The sequence below is a fragment of the Bos javanicus genome, chromosome 9 (assembly GCF_032452875.1).
Source record: "Bos javanicus breed banteng chromosome 9, ARS-OSU_banteng_1.0, whole genome shotgun sequence".
In the NCBI taxonomy this organism is placed as follows: Eukaryota; Metazoa; Chordata; class Mammalia; order Artiodactyla; family Bovidae; genus Bos; species Bos javanicus.
In genome coordinates, this window is record NC_083876.1 from 9,462,370 (window position 1) to 9,479,482 (window position 17,113).

The 17,113-nt window shown below is 41.6% G+C and overlaps 1 protein-coding gene across 1 annotated transcript in view; it reads right to left on the reverse strand.

The window, feature by feature from the left end:
• Positions 1–17,113, reverse strand: part of COL9A1 (collagen type IX alpha 1 chain) — a 90,887-nt gene that overhangs the window by 48,422 nt on the left and 25,352 nt on the right. Inside the window, exons 9-19 of the mRNA XM_061428707.1 lie at positions 15,821–15,895; positions 15,513–15,548; positions 15,315–15,377; positions 9,320–9,373; positions 9,017–9,052; positions 6,346–6,369; positions 5,921–5,974; positions 4,508–4,561; positions 3,839–3,871; positions 3,063–3,119; positions 1,089–1,142 (exon numbers count right to left, since the gene is read on the reverse strand). Coding sequence (XP_061284691.1) covers positions 1,089–1,142; positions 3,063–3,119; positions 3,839–3,871; positions 4,508–4,561; positions 5,921–5,974; positions 6,346–6,369; positions 9,017–9,052; positions 9,320–9,373; positions 15,315–15,377; positions 15,513–15,548; positions 15,821–15,895 — 540 coding nt within the window. The remainder of the gene's footprint in view (positions 1–1,088; positions 1,143–3,062; positions 3,120–3,838; positions 3,872–4,507; positions 4,562–5,920; positions 5,975–6,345; positions 6,370–9,016; positions 9,053–9,319; positions 9,374–15,314; positions 15,378–15,512; positions 15,549–15,820; positions 15,896–17,113) is intronic.

Consider the following 17,113-nt stretch of genomic DNA (forward strand, 5'->3'; position numbering starts at 1 on the left):
TGGAGGAACGGGCACACAGAAAAACATCCAAAGTACTTGATGTTTTTATAATTTTCTCCAGTTTGTCATCAAGAATCCACCTGTGATATGCCAGATGAATAAAATGGCTCAACTATTCAGAGCCTAAGTAATAAAAGTAAGTTACTTAAAATGTAAGTTCACACTGTAATAAGGTACAGGAAATTGGTTTATTTATCTTCATTATCTGAGATTGTTCAATAGTTTTTCTGAAGGAATTCAAGAATATTAGTGCCTGAAGATATTAATAAATTTCTTCTCAAGGTCTTAACCTCGAAAGACAGACTTCTGCCACCCTGTAAAGGGTGTAAATGGACATATTCAACAAAGTCTAGATGACCCACATTAATAAGAACAGTTTGACTTTGTAAAAATATTATGGAATTTACAGGGACAAGTATTCTACCATATAAGAAGTCAAATTCTTAGTTACTCTAAGGCGATTTCATCCTAGTGGACAAAAAAAGACAAATAGGTCACCTTACTTTAAATTTCAGCCTTGCAGGACATGCTAGCTCCACTATAAGTTGTGCTGTGGATTCCAAGTTTCTACCCAAAATCAATATAAGTGCTATTGCTAACTTCCAGAGGACTCAAAGCCTAAGTTATATTGAAATGAAGTCAGAAACAAAAATTATTTCAGAACTTGAGAAGCTATAAGCCAATTATCAAATTCCCTGTTTGCTTGTCTCAGCAACACTTGTCATAAAATTTTACGCTTGTCATAAAATTTTGTCTAGTGGAGCGGAACAACCAGCTTGAATAACATTTGACTATCAAAAGCATCAAGGAAAAGAGCTGAGTGTTATTGATTAGAAAAGGAAAGTGAGGGGTAGCAACACAGGAAGGAATGAAAGTGTATGGTGCTTTCTTTGTTCTTTTTTTGTAACTGAACAACCTTAGGATATGATGCTTAGTCAGAATATTGATGCATCTACTGAGAACTTGTCAGTCAGCATTGGAAAAGGAAGGGGCAAACATCATGCTTTGTTATTCCTTATAAGCCCTTACAATGAAGGTCATTACAACCTCTTAATCACAATGTACCCACTAAATATTCCTGTCCTTACCTTGTGACCTTGTCTTCCAGGTTCACCAATCTCTCCTTTAGCTCCTTTATGACCCTAACAAATGCAAAAATACATAATTATTTATTTCTCATAAAATACATGAGAAATAAATAAATGTGTTGGATTTGACACAGAAAGTGGTCAGATGGCTCATAAAGTGACTTTGCTCCCCTAAATGTAAGTCACCGTGCTGCTAAGAGAAAGGTTATGTCATAAAGAAATGACAGCCTTAGAAGAATTTTAAAACACCATGTGTACTACACGACTGTATATAATAGGTATCAGTTTCAGTTAACTCTGTCCTGGAATAATAAATTCTCCATTACCTAGGTCAGTAACTAGATAATGACACTGCCCACCAGTGTCTAGATCTCTTCTTCCACAACTTCCTCTCACAGCTGGGTCTCCTCCAACATCAGTAACTCATTCTCCAGAGGTGGACCGCTGACCCACCAGACCAGCTGCCCCCTGCTCTCCAGAGCCTCCTCTGAAAACCCTTTTCCTCCTCTGCACCCACGGCCTTACTTGAGGCAGAAGAAGGGCTTCCCCCGATGTACAACTTTCTGCCCCTTCTTGTGCACAGTTTAAGTACAAATTCAGTTCAGTTCAGTTACTCAGTCATGTCTGACTCTTTATGGCCCCATGGACTGCAGCACACCAGGCCTCCCTGTCCATCACCAACACCAGGAGTTCACTCAAACTCATGTCCATTGAGTCAGTGATCCCATCCAACCATCTCATCCTCTGTCATCCCCTTCTCCTCCCACCCCCAATCCCTCCCAGTATCAGGGTCTTTTCCAATGAGTCAACTCTTAGCATGAGGTGGCCAAAGTATTGGAGTTTCAGCTTCAACATCAGTCCTACCAATGAAAACCCAGGACTGATTTCCTTTAGAATGGACTGGTTTGATCTCCTTGCAGTCCAAGGGACTCTCAAGAGTCTTCTCCAACACCACAGTTCAAAAGCATCAATTCTTCAGCACTCAGCTTTCTTTATGGTCCGACTCTCACATTCATACACGACTACTGGAAAAACCATAGCCTTGACTAGATGGACCTTTGTTGGCAAAGTAATGTCTCTGCTTTTTAAGTGCAAATAGACAGCTATAAACAGCAGTCAGCAAAGGCTGCAAAGCACAAGAAACTCCCATCTTTCACTGTCAGGACACCTGTCCTAACCCTTTGGATCAGTAACATGAAATAAATGTGAAATAAACATTCCAAATATTGTCTATTAGAGTTTTGTCCTGAAAACCTTTCTTGTTCCAAGATTCAAGTTTCCATGAAAAATAAGACACCCAACCAGGCCCCCATCTTCTGCATTATGGGCGCACACCCAAGCTAACCTTAGAGAAAACTGCAATGGGAAACCCATTGCCTCGGAGTCTTTTGGATCTTGGCACAACTCCCCTGATTCGGAATTTTTCAAAATAATTTCAGACTCATAGACTAGAGAGAGAAAGCCGATTAACCCCAGCATTTGGTATTTATTTTTTTATTCCAATGGGTAATTTTGAAGCAATTATGATGGCAGTGTGAAAGAAAAACACATTTGGAAAGTGTCTTTTTTTTTCCTCTGTTTTGCACAGTTTTTCCAATTTATTTTGACTAAAACAGTTTGAAATACAGTCCCTGGCCCCCGTCTCTCACTATTGGAGTAAACTTCTGAACCTTCATCTGGCGTTCTAGACTCTCTCAATCCAGTGCATTTCATTGATATATCTTCCCTGAGAAACAGAAGCACTGAATAGCCAAGTATCTGTGTCTTGTTAGGGATAGCTGTCATGTACCAGTGGGAACTTCCAGGACTGAAAAAGGACCACAGACAAAGCCGCCGAATAAGCGACACAGACTTGCCTAACCCATCAGAGTGGGGTCTGTGCGCGAGCAAGGCCAATGCTTCAGGGAAAGCCTCTGTTTTTCGTATGGATCATACTCTTGAAGACAGAATACAGCACGGACATTATTGTCTTACCCTCATGCCTGGCAGACCTGGGTATCCCGAACGACCCGGTGGGCAGGAATTGGGACACTGCCAGAGAAACAGAAAGAGAGTAACTGAGAGCCTCTGCTTCGTGATAAAATGATACATCTTTTAGGGTTTCCAGCTGCAAAATCCCAATGCAAGTCTATTCATTAAATAACTCTGGCTACTCTTTCCTTTTTTATTTACTTATAAACTCAGAAATATTCCTAGCTTAGAGAAACATACAAAGAACATAACAAACCCTTTCCCCATGTATCCACCATCCAGATTTAATGAATACTACTATTTTTCCATATTATTTCAGATTCAATTTGTTCAAGAAATAAAACATTTGCAGACCAACCTCTCCCCCTCCAATCCAACAGCTCTGTCCTGAAGGTCACGTCCCCCCCAACAAATTGACCAAAACTGCATTTAGTGCACTTTTCCTACTGTTTGAGTATCAGTCTATTAATAAAACAAGTCTTAGAGAGTATTATTGGACTTAGATCTTCTAAAATTGGAGTGCTCTGGTGAAAAGCAGGTCTCCTCCATAAAGTAAAAAAGATTATGGAAAAAGAAAGATAATTCTATAATGAAAAAGTTAGTGTGAGTATGTATAAATGACCAGTCCACCAGTCCAACAAATTGCTCTGCCATCTGAGTAAAATAAAACATGAAAATACAACATATTCTAGCAAGATCATCTTAAAGAGAATTCATCTTCTAAAGAGAATTCCTGGTCTTTGACAAAAGTGTATTTTATTCAAAGGAAAATGTCTTACCAATGGATCTCCATCATGAAAGCCAATTGTTCCCTAAAGAAAATGTTAAAGTTAACAATATAGTGAAATATTTAATTCACTACTAATAATAAAATGTTCATTTGACAAATACAGTAAATGTATTTTTTTCAATAAGCTATAAGGAATAAATAGTCTAAGATATGCTAATATTCTAGAAACTTCACTCATGGGTCTATTCTGTTTGGAGAAATCTAAATTTTAGTACATTATTTATTTCACAGGATTGAAGAGAAGTAAAATGACAGAATAGAAAATATGGAGAATTCTGAATCATAAGTTAAAAGTATGGATTATCTCCCAATTAACCTCATTTTTTAAATTGTTCATTGTATAAATCCTTCATAAAAACTAGTTCATTTGAAAATGTTCCTTTTATATGTCCAAGTTTTGAGCATTTGAGAAGTCAAAAGCCTCAAAGCACTTCAAATATAATGCATAAACCATTCCCTTGAAAATCACCTTTCAAATTATTGTGATTTCTCAACTATACTGGCCTTAAAAGATCATGCTCTGAATGAGTGAAAATATCATAGCCATTTTGAAATTTTAGGACAATGATTCAATTTAAAAGCCCTTTCATTTTTGGCTCTTAGGGTTCTATAATCCCAACATTCAGACACAGAGAAATTCAAACTGCAAATAACTTACACTGGGTCCCGGAGGGCCAGGGGGGCCCGGTGGTCCTCTTTTCCCAGGGTCGCCCTAAGTTATTTGAAAATTGTGACACAGCGGTTATACACACATCAAGACACAGTGCACAAAACAGGTGAGGTATGAGAAACTGACATTCCTACACACCCTGCAGAGCTCAGCCTGCATAGGCCTGCCACCAAAATCGATGGGTGACCCACAATCCAATTAGTCCCACAAAGCTAGAAGAATAAAGGAGTTCCAGCCTCATCAAAGTAAGAGAAGGCGGAGGGAGACTTGGGGAAAAGAGCCAGTTCTTCTCTATACACTGATCACTGATCACTATGGAAACACTATGCATTTTTCTAGTTGATATTCAGGGGAACCAGAATAGTCGCTACTGCCAGCGCCACCCAGCTAAGGGCAGCTCACGCCTGCCTGAGACTGTGAACAGGAAGGCAACCTCTCAGGGCCAGTCAGCGCTGGACTCTTCACCCGGAAGCTGACCCTCAGTCTGTCACCGCAGGCAACTGCAAATGCTACAGAAGAGCAAAGATGGCTAAATATGCCATTCAGATGAAAGTGGATTCCAGCTAGACTTAATCACCAGCGCTTCCTCCCCGCACACCTTGTCCTTCTAATATTCTATCATAAACCAAAGCATCTTACACTCCACTTTATAATCATTTTATATGCATTCTTGCATTCAGTAAATAAATTTATTAAACAGCAGCACCTACAGAGAAGCTAGATAGGTATACATGTGGCTCCTGCTTTCAATGGATTTACTATTGTCGATTCTTCAGATAACATCACTACTTCAAGATTTTTGGAATATTTATTGAATATTAACATCAATTTCTCCCATGCAGTTCAGCTCTCTATTGACTAAAGTTCTGTCGGTTCGATTATGATTTTACGATGCTAACATAAACATACCTGGGAATGATTTTAGACTATTCACTCATTTCATACAGAGAAACTCATACAAAAGACACCGGACCCCAATCCCAACTGAGTCTGTAAAATGAAGGTGACACTTCTTGGCTTAATCACTAATTCTAGAAGTTGGGAAGAAAAGTTCAGCTGAGAACTTTGGGGAAAAATATTATGTAAAGTTTAAAAATTAAATTAAATTAAAAAAATTAAACCATTACAGAAGAAAATGTGAAATGGAAATACGTAGTTGAATAAATAAGGATTGTAGAGGACTAACAGGAGAAAAAAATAAATAAATAAAATCACTCTACAAAAATGAGATAGCATTATTACCCTGGTCCTCATCCATATTATAAACTGGAATTAAACTTATTGCCGTGTCTTGGATTTGCAGGGGAAACACACATAGGGCAGTTGGCCATCCCCGGTAACACCTCCTATTAAGTCAGCAAACATCTGTCAACTCGCTGTGTTTGTATGTCTGGTACTCACAATCGGTCCCACACGGCCAAGCTCTCCAGGGAGTCCTGCTCCCCCAGGAGGACCCTGAAATCAACAAATTAGAGGGACATGGTGATTTATGACGTTTTCACAATTTATGACAAGTGATATCAAATACGATAAACAACTGACTCAGAATGATGGATCTGTGCTAGCTTTGGCTTCCAATGAGACAACAACTCATCTGACCGAAGAGTAATTACTTAAAATGGAAATTTCTTAAATTAACAGAAATTTCTTAAGTTAATAAAATATTTTTAGTAGAATAGGCGTGCTGTCACAGTAGCCACCTAAGATCCCTAAGGGAGGACACTGTCAGCACCACGGGTAGAGTGCTGACTGGAGACTAAGGTTGGGATCTGAGAAACAGGCCGTTCTTAGAGACTACGTAAAACAAACCAAGGGATGATACTTACAGGGGGTCCTGGAATACCACGGCCCTAAAAGGTTAAAATAAAAGTTGTTATGATACAGGAGCCATACTTCATGTAAATACAGTAGTTACAGAAGTAGCTACAGAAGTTATTTCTGTAAATACAGAACTAACTCAGTTCAGAAATAAACTACAAAGTCTATCCCTAAATCAACGTAAAATGCTCATTCGTAAAGAAAGGACTGGGTAAAGAAAGCAACCTCGGCCCCACTTCTAAATGAAGAAGCTTGCTTCAGCTCCTCAAATGTTCTTTTGATGTCTATCCTGTAGCTAGCCTGTAGTATTTTTTTCAAACTTTTTTTTTTTTAAAGAAAAGCAAAGTAAAGAAAACCTACTCCAGTATTCTTGCCTGAAGAATCCCATGGACAGAGGAGCCTAACAGATTATAATAGTCCATAGCACTGCACAGAGTCAGACACGACTGAAGCGACTTAGCACAGCAAGTAAAGAGGTCATCCATGCTTGCTGTCAGGAGAATTTACCATTCCTCACAAAGAGGCATATCACAACTGGATTTTTTCACATTCCTTCCCACTTTAGTTTATTACAAAATAGTGAACATGTGCTATACCGTAGGTCCTTGCTGCTTATCTATTTTATATGCAGTAGTTTCTATTTGTTGGAGAAGGCAATGGCACCCCACTCCAGTACTTTTACTTGGAAAATCCCATGGACGGAGGAGCCTGGTGGGCTCCTATCTATGGAGTCACACAGAGTCGGACACGACTGAAGCGACTTCACTTTCGCTTTTCACTTTCCTGCATTGGAGAAGGAAATGGCAACCCACTCCAGTGTTCTTGCCTGGAGAATCCCAGGGACAGGGGAGCCTGGTGGGCTGCCATCTATGGGGTCACACAGAGTCGGACATGACTGAAGCGACTTAGCAGCAGCAGCAGCAGCAGCAGTTTCTATTTGTTAATCCCAAATTCCTAATGTATCCCTCCCTTCCTTTCCTCTTTTGTAACCACAAGCTTGTTTGCTATGCCTGTGAGTCTATTTCTGTTTTGTAAAGAAGTTCACTTGTAGCATATTTTAGCTTCCACATATAAATGATATCATTTGTCATGTTTTATAAGAAACCGACATTAAAAGTAAGACAACATTGCTTTAAAATTTATAATATGATATTTGGAAATTGCCCAAACATTTAGCACAGAGAGGAAGGGGAGAACCAAAGTGTTTAGGAACACACCCCTTGACAGGTAAGGCTATGTGTCCAGACACCAAATCCAGTAGAAATGGAAAACAAAATGGTGTCACTCCTGAAATGACCTCCAGTGGGATCCTCATTTATGCTGAATTTTATTTTAAAACCAGTCATTCTGTCTCCCACTCCCTTACATTTACTATCTCTTGAGCAACATCAAACTGAGTGTAACCAGGGATTGAAACCACGCCTTATGCAGCCTCCAAGCCTCAATTCCAAGCACAGGGCCCAGCACACAAAGAGCTCTGACTCTGCTGGTTGAATTTAATAAAACTGAGCACTGCTGACTTCAGGGCTCAGTCTCCCAGCCTTGGACCGCCTCGCCATTCTCTCCCCTCTGCGGTCTTGAATCCCTCATATGCACAGCTGTCTCTGACACCATATTCCTGACAGCTTGTACTTCCAGACTTCGTATTTTCTAGACAGAAATATCTAAGATAGACTTAGATATTTTCTAAAATATCCATCCATATAAGAAGCATCCAGGGGAATCACATCCTCTGATAATGATGCTATTATTTCTAATTATTTAGGCAGCCACAACAAGCATGAATTTCACATGAGTAATATGTTTCAATGGTAAATGGGGAGTTTTCAAGGCACTCTTTGAAAAATTACTTCTATTTGAACATTATAATATGTGGATCAATGTGGGAAATAAATGTTATGCTTGAAGATACCAAAGTAATCAAAAAGTTATTTCATTATCAAGAGACCTAGAGATTTGATGAATTTTTTTAAAGGCATCTCTATAAGATGTTGAGCTCTGAGCTAAAAATGTGGGGGGAAAGCCAGCAAACTCTTCACCTCTGAAAATAGACTTATAATGGAAAAGATGAAATATGGCAAAGGAGGCAGTGCAAATAGAAAACAAAGAGGAAAAACACAGATTAATAGCAAGAACAAAAAAGGAATGAAGAACAAATAGGAAAAAAAAAAAAAAAACCCAGCAGCCTGAGAATCCAGTTCTCCTCTGGCTAGAAATAACACAAGTCTGGTGGACTGTGCAACGTGGAAAAAGCCTCACCAGGGAAGCAGGTGGGTGATAATATGGCTCGTATTTCATTAGACATAAAACCAGTTGTGAAGAAAGTGGCGTGATGCCGAGGTCTAAACACCAAATACTTAGATTTGCTGCTGTTACGTGAGATACAGTTTCCATCAATGGGAACAGAGAGGGGGTTATTTCCATTGGTAAATGCCACCTGCAAACAGATGTATGTATTTTACACCATACATTCAAATTGCTCTGAAATTTTCTACTCATAGTCGGAATTCTTATCATAGAAGATAAGCCATAATCTCTTTGTGATGTATATTATGTGGGCCTCTTTGTGTGCTTCTATTTGTTAATTGAAATATTAACAAATAGAAACTAAATTGAAAAATTTCACAATGGCAGAATTTTACCTAAAGACAGACTATAAATCACTTCACATTTACTTACTGGAAATCCACGAGGTCCTGGCACACCAGGTTCTCCCTAAAAATAAAAATAGCTCCATTGTACTTAGCTTTTTTAGCATGAGTATGTAAGTATGCAAACTGCATAAATATTAAAATCATTAAAACACTCCATCTTACTGTTTGAACGCAATTTAATTCAACTGTTATAAAACATGATTTTGGTTGAACAAGTTTATTTCAGCCACTTCACAACTCACCTGTTAACTGATTTGGAAACACTACAATAAAATTATGCTTCAGCATTTAATTGATACCAGCAATTAATACCAGGAGGCTAACTTACTTTTTGTCCTCTTGGTCCAACAGAGCCAGGGGATCCATCAGGACCTGTTAATCCCTAACAAAGCAAGATGATATTAGAACGAATACAACATCCTTAGGCAAGCCACTAAGTGGATAATTCCATTTTATTTAGTAATTACACGCAGGATAGTTTACCTACATATGGTGCAAGTCTTTATAAAGAAAAACCTTTCTATATTCCTATTCAAAGGTAATGTCTGACATGACATCTGACTGTTACAGTTACTTTCTGTTAATAGTATCCTGTTCATAACTTCCCACTAAATGCACTGTTTATCACAGGATTCAATAATTTAGTATATTTGTCTCTACTTTGAAAAAATGGGAAATAATAATTACAATGTTCTAATAGGTAAGGTTAATGGACAACTCCAATACTTTGGCCCCCAATGCGAAAAGCTGACTCATTTGAAAAGACCCTGGTGCTGGGAAAGATTGAAGGCAGGAGGAGAAGGGGACGGCAGAGGATGAGGTGGTTGGATGGCATCACTGACACAATGGACGTGAGTTTGAGTAAACTCTGGGAGTTGGTGATGGACAGGGAAGCCTGACGTGCTGCACAGTCCATGGGGTCGCAAAGAGTCAGCCACGACTGAGTGACAGAACTGAACTGAACTGAATGGGACAACAGGACTTGGCTTTGCCATTAGCCATGTTATGCATCTCTTGATTTCATTTATAAAGCAAAATGCTTTATATATGTATGTCTCTGTAGCTCTCAATAACATCTTAAGAGTTAAAATGTTCCTTCAATAGTGATTAAAACTAATCAATCTCATTGTTGCCTTTTAGCCACCTAAAGCCCCTCAGTTATCTCCTAGCAATGACAACTGCTTATGGAAAACATTAACTTTTAAAGTTGAATCGTTTGAGAGCATGTTTCTAGGTTATCTCTTTTAGTGAAATAGCTACAATTAAATATACATTTTCATGTGTGCCACTCAGTAGGTAGACTCTAAGTACATTACTGTAAAACACATTTATAACATCACATGTAATGTTAAAGTAGTTATTCAAGCATCACTTCCAACCATTGTTGCTTTCCCTACCAGTACTTATTTTATCATCATCCTAATATAAAATACATATCAAACCATGATAATACTACATGTATATCTTAATTTCCACATTGGATGAAGACACATTTTTATCTTTTTAGTTTTTCCTTTATTTTAGATGTTGTCATTTATAATACAATATTGAACTTATACCCTACAAAATACAATTATATGTACCTATATATGTAAATATATACATACATTATGCACATACACATATACACATGTATATAGAAATAACTTGTAAAATCTATTAGCAAGATTTTGAAAAAAATTAAAATGATATTGAGGAATTCCTTGAAAATATGAAAGTCTGACTTAAAAATGAATCACGAAAGTGCATATTTAATCTGTCAGTCTGCATAAATATCAATAAAATGCATTCATGTAACTTATATAGAAAACTATTTCACCAGCCACCATTTTTACATTTCTCTGCATCAATTAATTTCCTTCATAACTCCAGAGACTGAATCAAAGGAAATAGAAAAGAGTGAGTTGACAAAATTAATTATTGGAAATTTACCAAAGAAGAAAGCTATTAAACACACGTGGAAGGATTTTTGACAGACTTTGATTTTCAGTCTCTCTAGTACAATTACAATGCTCTAACTTGGGAACAGGCCTTAACATCTTAGTTGCTGAGCACTTGTGGTACTGGAACACTGGCTTCTGTATGTGAGCAAATAAACCATACCCCAGGAGCTCTCTGTAAACACATATGGCACAAGGGCTTTATAAACCTCAGGGCAGGTCTGACTAAAGGGACTTCCAATGCCCACTTCACGCATATACCCTCCAAGACCCGTCCTGGTCAGTTCCCACACACACTGCCAACTAACCACCTTTAATCAGGGGCTAAAACCACTGGCAAAGTTGGAGGGCAGTAGCTACTACATACCCACTCCAGTATTCTTGCCTGGAGAACCCCAGGGACAGAGGAGCCTACTGGGCTGCCCTCTCTGGGGTCGCACAGAGTCAGACACGACTGAGGCGACTTAGCAGCAGCAGCAGCAGCTACTACATAAGGCAGAACTTCAGCTACATAATAAAGAAGCAGAGTGGCTGGATAACCTGGAGGCTGCTTCCAGATACTCCTTGTCTCAACTGTCTTCCGTAAGACATGGTAGATCAGATCAGATCAGATCAGTCGCTCAGTCGTGTCCGACTCTTTGCGACCCCATGAATCGCAGCACGCCAGACATGGTAAACCACATCTAATCACAAGGAGGCTGTGAGTTAATGAAAATGTATTCTGGCGTCCAATCTAGTGAACTCTGTTGTGGCACAGCCATGCATTAAAGCATAGGCTCTGTGAGGACAGGACTCCATGTCCATTACAATCTGAGCACACTGCCCGAACATCTAACACATGCAGTACAGAAGATTACAGAAGGCTACTGAACAGGAGATGTGGCCTAGCCTACTGGGTGGAGGGATTTCACACCTGTCGCTCCACATCACCTTTATTTTTAGTTCAAATCCCAGCTCTGCCACTTAGTACAAGGCCACTGTAGGCAAGTTACTCAACTGCATAGAGCCTCAGTTTCCTAATCTGTAAAACGGGTATAATGTTAATATCTACCTCACATGGCAACTTTGAAGATTCACTGGGATAGTGTACACAGAGTGTTTACAACCATGCCTGGAACAGCAGATGCTAAGTAAATGTTAGCTTTTCTTATTATTATCATTATTATGTAGTCAGATTATCCTAGAAGCTAATGAAGTAACATTTCCTGCTCTCTGGGAGCTTAAAATTTCATTCAGAAGAGATTCTGCAAAAAACAAAAAAAAACAAGCAAAAAATCTGGGTATTAACCACAGGCACTGTGCTTCACAGCCCCCTCACATTTCTCTGATGCCTAACTATTTCCCCTTACACTGCCTTTCAGAATAACTTCTTTATTACTCACTATCCTAATCATATAACATCACAGATAATAGTTGTATACATTCAGAGGATGTTCTAATCTCTCTCCTATAAAACAGCATAACTTAACTATAATTCATGTACTTAATTCTAATTCCTCTTTTCTGTATCTTAGACAGATGCTATAAGAATGGAAAAGAAATACTCTTTTAGAGCTCTTAGAGCTCACTATGCATGCCACATCATAAGTGCCTGTAAGAGTATAAGTTATTAATGATAACAGCACAGTTGTCCTTTGAGTACAGAGCTTGCAACCAAGCTTGGATTTCTTTAATGTTATGTGTCTATAAGGGAAAAGAATCAACTTAAACTAAAGAAAAGAAGAGTTTTATATATATATGTATGTAAGTCTCTCACAACTTCCATTTACAAACATATGCATAAAACTCCAATTTGCAGTCATTCTTATCTGTCAAAGAAATGACAGAGGAATATATTGCCAGTGGCAGAAAAAATTGCTTTCATATGAATGTTTGTGAAGATAAGGTTTTATACAGGATAAAATTAAAGCCCAGTGTATTCTGAAATTTCCCACTGCTGCTTGGCAAAGCAAGCAACCCTCACTATTAATTTCCTTCCAGCATTCCACCACTCAGTTCAGGAGACCCAAGCCATAATCCTACAAGACTAGCTGCCATGACTCATTTACCTTTTCTGTCAAAAATCCACTTAATTCAGGATAATAACCTTTAAGCTGTATTCTTTTCAGATTCTTCCAAACAAACCATCTGATTAACCATTTGTTAACATTACCAAAAAATGCAGCATGTTTGTGACTGCACTTTAAAAAAAGTTCTACACAAATGCAAATTAGTATAGTTAATTTTTTGCTTAGTTCTAAAAAATGTCTAAAATACTGGCACATGCATGAACTTCTTACTTTTTTTCACTCCTTCCTTTTTCTTTTTCTTTTTCTGTTGCTTTTCTCTGCCATCCCAGAAAATTGATTAAATGCCCTTATCAGTTTCTCCCTGAGGATCTTACAGAGCCAAAGTTCTATGATGTAAGAAACCTTACTATTTTACACCTTTTAACTTTGGAAATCTTATTTGGAAATGGAAATCTATGCTATGATACTGCAGTTATAAACAAAAAAAAAAGTACTTGCAATTATTAGTTACATTGTACTTCTAAAGATTTTGAAGAATTTTCTTTTTTATCCTATTTCTGTTTAAGGGTGGAAACTATAAAGTAAAACCAGACATTGTCTTTATGATTTTATGGTACTAGAGGAAGAAGAATTTGTTGAGCCTGCTACAAAAGCACCATGAAACCCAGACACAGACAAGTCTAGTCCTTTGTCTGAAATTATTCAACTCAATCGTAAGACAAGACTTCAGGTCATTCATTTATGTTTCAACCATGCCAAAAATTAATAATAATAATAATAAAGTCATTTAATCATCCATTTTCTTTTCACATAAAACAAGGTCCAAGGTTGAAAGGAATGCAGAAATAAACCTAACCTACTGGTTTATTTGTATTCATCAGACTTTTTTATTTGGATGCGACAGTTCCAACTAATTCACGGTGTTTCAAAGAGATGTTTGATAGCAAACAAGTTATATAATTTCCGTTCATATTTTGCAAATATTAGGCTGATATTCAGTTTGCGTTATCCAAACATTAGTCCCTAGCGACCTCAGGCACTGTCACTTTGCCTACATAGGAAGTTCAAACTAGGATCTTTTAAGTATACAACAAAGTCAGTCTCCTAAAGCAATGAATTGTTGCTGCTGTTGCTGTTTAGTCCCTAGCATAGACAAATATCCCCATTATACTAATCTTGATAAAGAAAGCACATCTTAATAACCACTAACATCTAGCTATTTTTCTTTTTCTCAAAATGAAGACTCTGTCTTAAACTCTAGCCAGAAGTTCTCAGAATCTATAATCATAGGTTTTCAAGGGCTTTGATTTAGAAAAGTCTTCAGTTTGGGGAAATCATATAAGTTGGTAACTTGAAGAACCCAGCACTGTCTGTTTTCTGAGAGCAGAGGTCCGGGTATCACTTTACTTTGTATCCCAGCTGGAAAGTCAAGGAGTGGCCCTCAGTAAACTCTCAACAGTCCAGTGTAGGGAGAGAGGAGATGAGAGCCCTGAAGTCCTTTTCCCTGAAGAAATGTTAACTAGTATGGGGTTTACCACACAGCTCAGCATCTGAGCTTGTCTCCCATGGCGGGAGGCAGGTGTGTGACTGGGTATGTTGGGTGGGGGGCGGCTGCTGGTTCCCAGGCTTCAAGCAACCCTAGTCAGCTTGTTTCTGTCAGTGACTGTGAACCAAGGAAAGGCAGGAGGAAAGACAGAGAGCTAGGTTTGGTTTTTTGTTTTTTTACTTACATTCTAGAAACCATCAAGTCCGAGTCTTCTGAGCTGGATTTCTCTAGATTTTTTTTTTTTTTTAATTGGAGGCTAATTACAATACTGCAGCTTTTTTTGCCATCCAGTGACATGAATCAACCGTGGGTGCACATGTGTCTGCGTGCCCCGTGTCCAGTGTAGGACCAGCCCCGCCCCACACTCCCGCCCCGGGCAGGCTCTCCCCCAGTCTGTCTTTCTCTGGTCTCTTCCTCGGGGTTTAGGGGGACTCTGTCCCTCCCCTGCCTGCAGGCCCTTTCCCTAAACTCACTTAGTGGGTGCCGGGGAAAGGACAAGAGCGAAGACCCAGCACCCCCCAATGGGGTGAGTGGGGAGTGGCCTCTGAGAGGCAGAAACGGGTACCCACCGCTGCTCCCAGAGCAGAGAGGAGGACAGGCCAGTGCCGCCGGTCCTCGGGGCCCCTCCACGCTCCGCAGACCCTCGCGCAGAAACCGCGTCTCAGCGCCGAGCCCGTGGGCACCGCCAGGATCAGAGCCAGTCTCGCCTTAGCTTGGACCACACCCGCCTGCACGCTGCACTCTCTCTCTCTCTCTCTCTCACTCTCTCTCTCTCACACACACACACACACTGGGCCTGGCTTCACGCCCCCAGCACCCACTACTCACGTCGGCACCCGGTGTGCCAGGCTTGCCTGGAGCTCCTGGTTTCCCCGGCTCTCCAGGGGGACCCTGGCAGGGAGGTGGAGAGGAGGGGGGAGAAAAGGAAGAGAAAATGGGGCAAAGTTGAGCCTCATCGGGTGCAGTGTGGTCTGCAGACCACATTGGAAGGAAAGAAGTGGAGAGCCAAAGCGCTGATGTACTTACCGGGGGGCCCGGGGGACCCTTCGGACCGCGATCACCCTGGAAGGCAAGAGGGAAAGCAGGGCAGTGTGTGAGTGGAGGGTGCTGGGGCCCCTCCGGGACAGGGACAGGACAGGTAGTACGGAGCTGTGATCAACCGCCCGGGGCCACGGGACGCAGGACCGCCTCCCTCCGCAGTCCTCAGGCGTCTAGGCCCCAGTCCCAGCCCTCATCCACGTCCCATCCCGCCTCTGGGTAGGGGGCTTCGGGCCCTCTCGAAAAACCCACCCGGGCCGCTGGGAGAGGAGCAGGGGCCGGAGGTGGACACTTACGTCGATGCCGTCGATGCCCGGGACTCCAGGGGGACCCGGCGGCCCCGGAGGACCCTGCTCACCTGGGGGGCCCCTCTGACAAAAGAGCACACGCGGGTTAGGGGGTCACCGGGAGCAAGCACAAGAAGGTGGGCCCGAGCCCGCCGCCTCCCCGCAAAGACAGTGCTTCGTGGAGGCCGGGTTCAAGCCCAGCGTAACACACGGAGACCAGATTTCCAAGGAACCGCGGTTGCTTCCCCTCCTCGAGGTTCTGAACGAGGCTGACAGTGAGGTGAGAGCAGAATCTGGGCCCCCAGAGTGGGGTCCTCCCGTCTTTAACCCACGGAGCTTTAACCCAACGGGTTTTGTGGGGAAGAGGGGGCCTCTTACTCATGGGGTTGGATCATGAAGATGGTGATCACTGAATTACTGAGTTTAATCAGGAAATGCAGGTCAGCCTTTTGGATAAAGTGAGGCAGCTCAGAACCGAGGCGCGCCACCCCAGATCAACTCCAGGATGGTTTTGTAGATCTGTCTGCGTTCAGAAGAAAACTGGGGGGCCCTCTTAGGGAGAGACAGGCGAGGCCGAGAAACCCGGCGAGGGCCCGGCCTCTCTTCAGATCCTCCTCTTGAAAGAGGTCTATGCACCTCGCTTCAGAAAGACGCCAAATTTCAGGCCGACCCCCGGTTGTGACCCCTTTTATCGGTTGCAAATAGCTCCGCTTTGATGGCGCTCGACGGAAGGCTGGCCTCTAAAAGTTTGGACGCGTTTTAGGAAACGTGGGAATTTTAGTTTTTTTCTCTTCTGAATTGGGGAAAAAAAAAAAAAAAAGGCTTCTTTCATCTGGAAATCTTGGTTTTTCTAAACTCCCGGTGACCAGACAGGTTACAATGGGGTCTTTGTAAGTGAAACCTCAAACGGCTCCGCCCCCCTCCGCCCCCTGCCCGAGTGCAGCCGAAATTCCGAGGTGAGCCCGGGCCGCCGAGTCCACGCAGGCGGGATGCGGGGTTGCCTGGGATTGCGCCTTCCCCGGGCCGGGCCGCCCGGGACCAGGGGCGGGGAGGGGAGGGAGGGAGGAGGGAAGCACGGCTGAAAATTAAAGCCCCGGCCTCCATCCTCCTCGGGCCTCTAGGGCCCGAGCCTGCAGTGTGGGGCCCGGTCGGTGAGGGGGCGCCCGTTCTCGGACCTTCGGGGTGTCCCCTCGGGCTCCTGCCTCCCACCTTGCTCGCTGCAGGTGCGTGGCCCGAGGATGCACGGAGCCGCGCGGCCCGCGGGATGCTCCGCATCTCCGCGCGCTTCCCCCGACGGAGGCA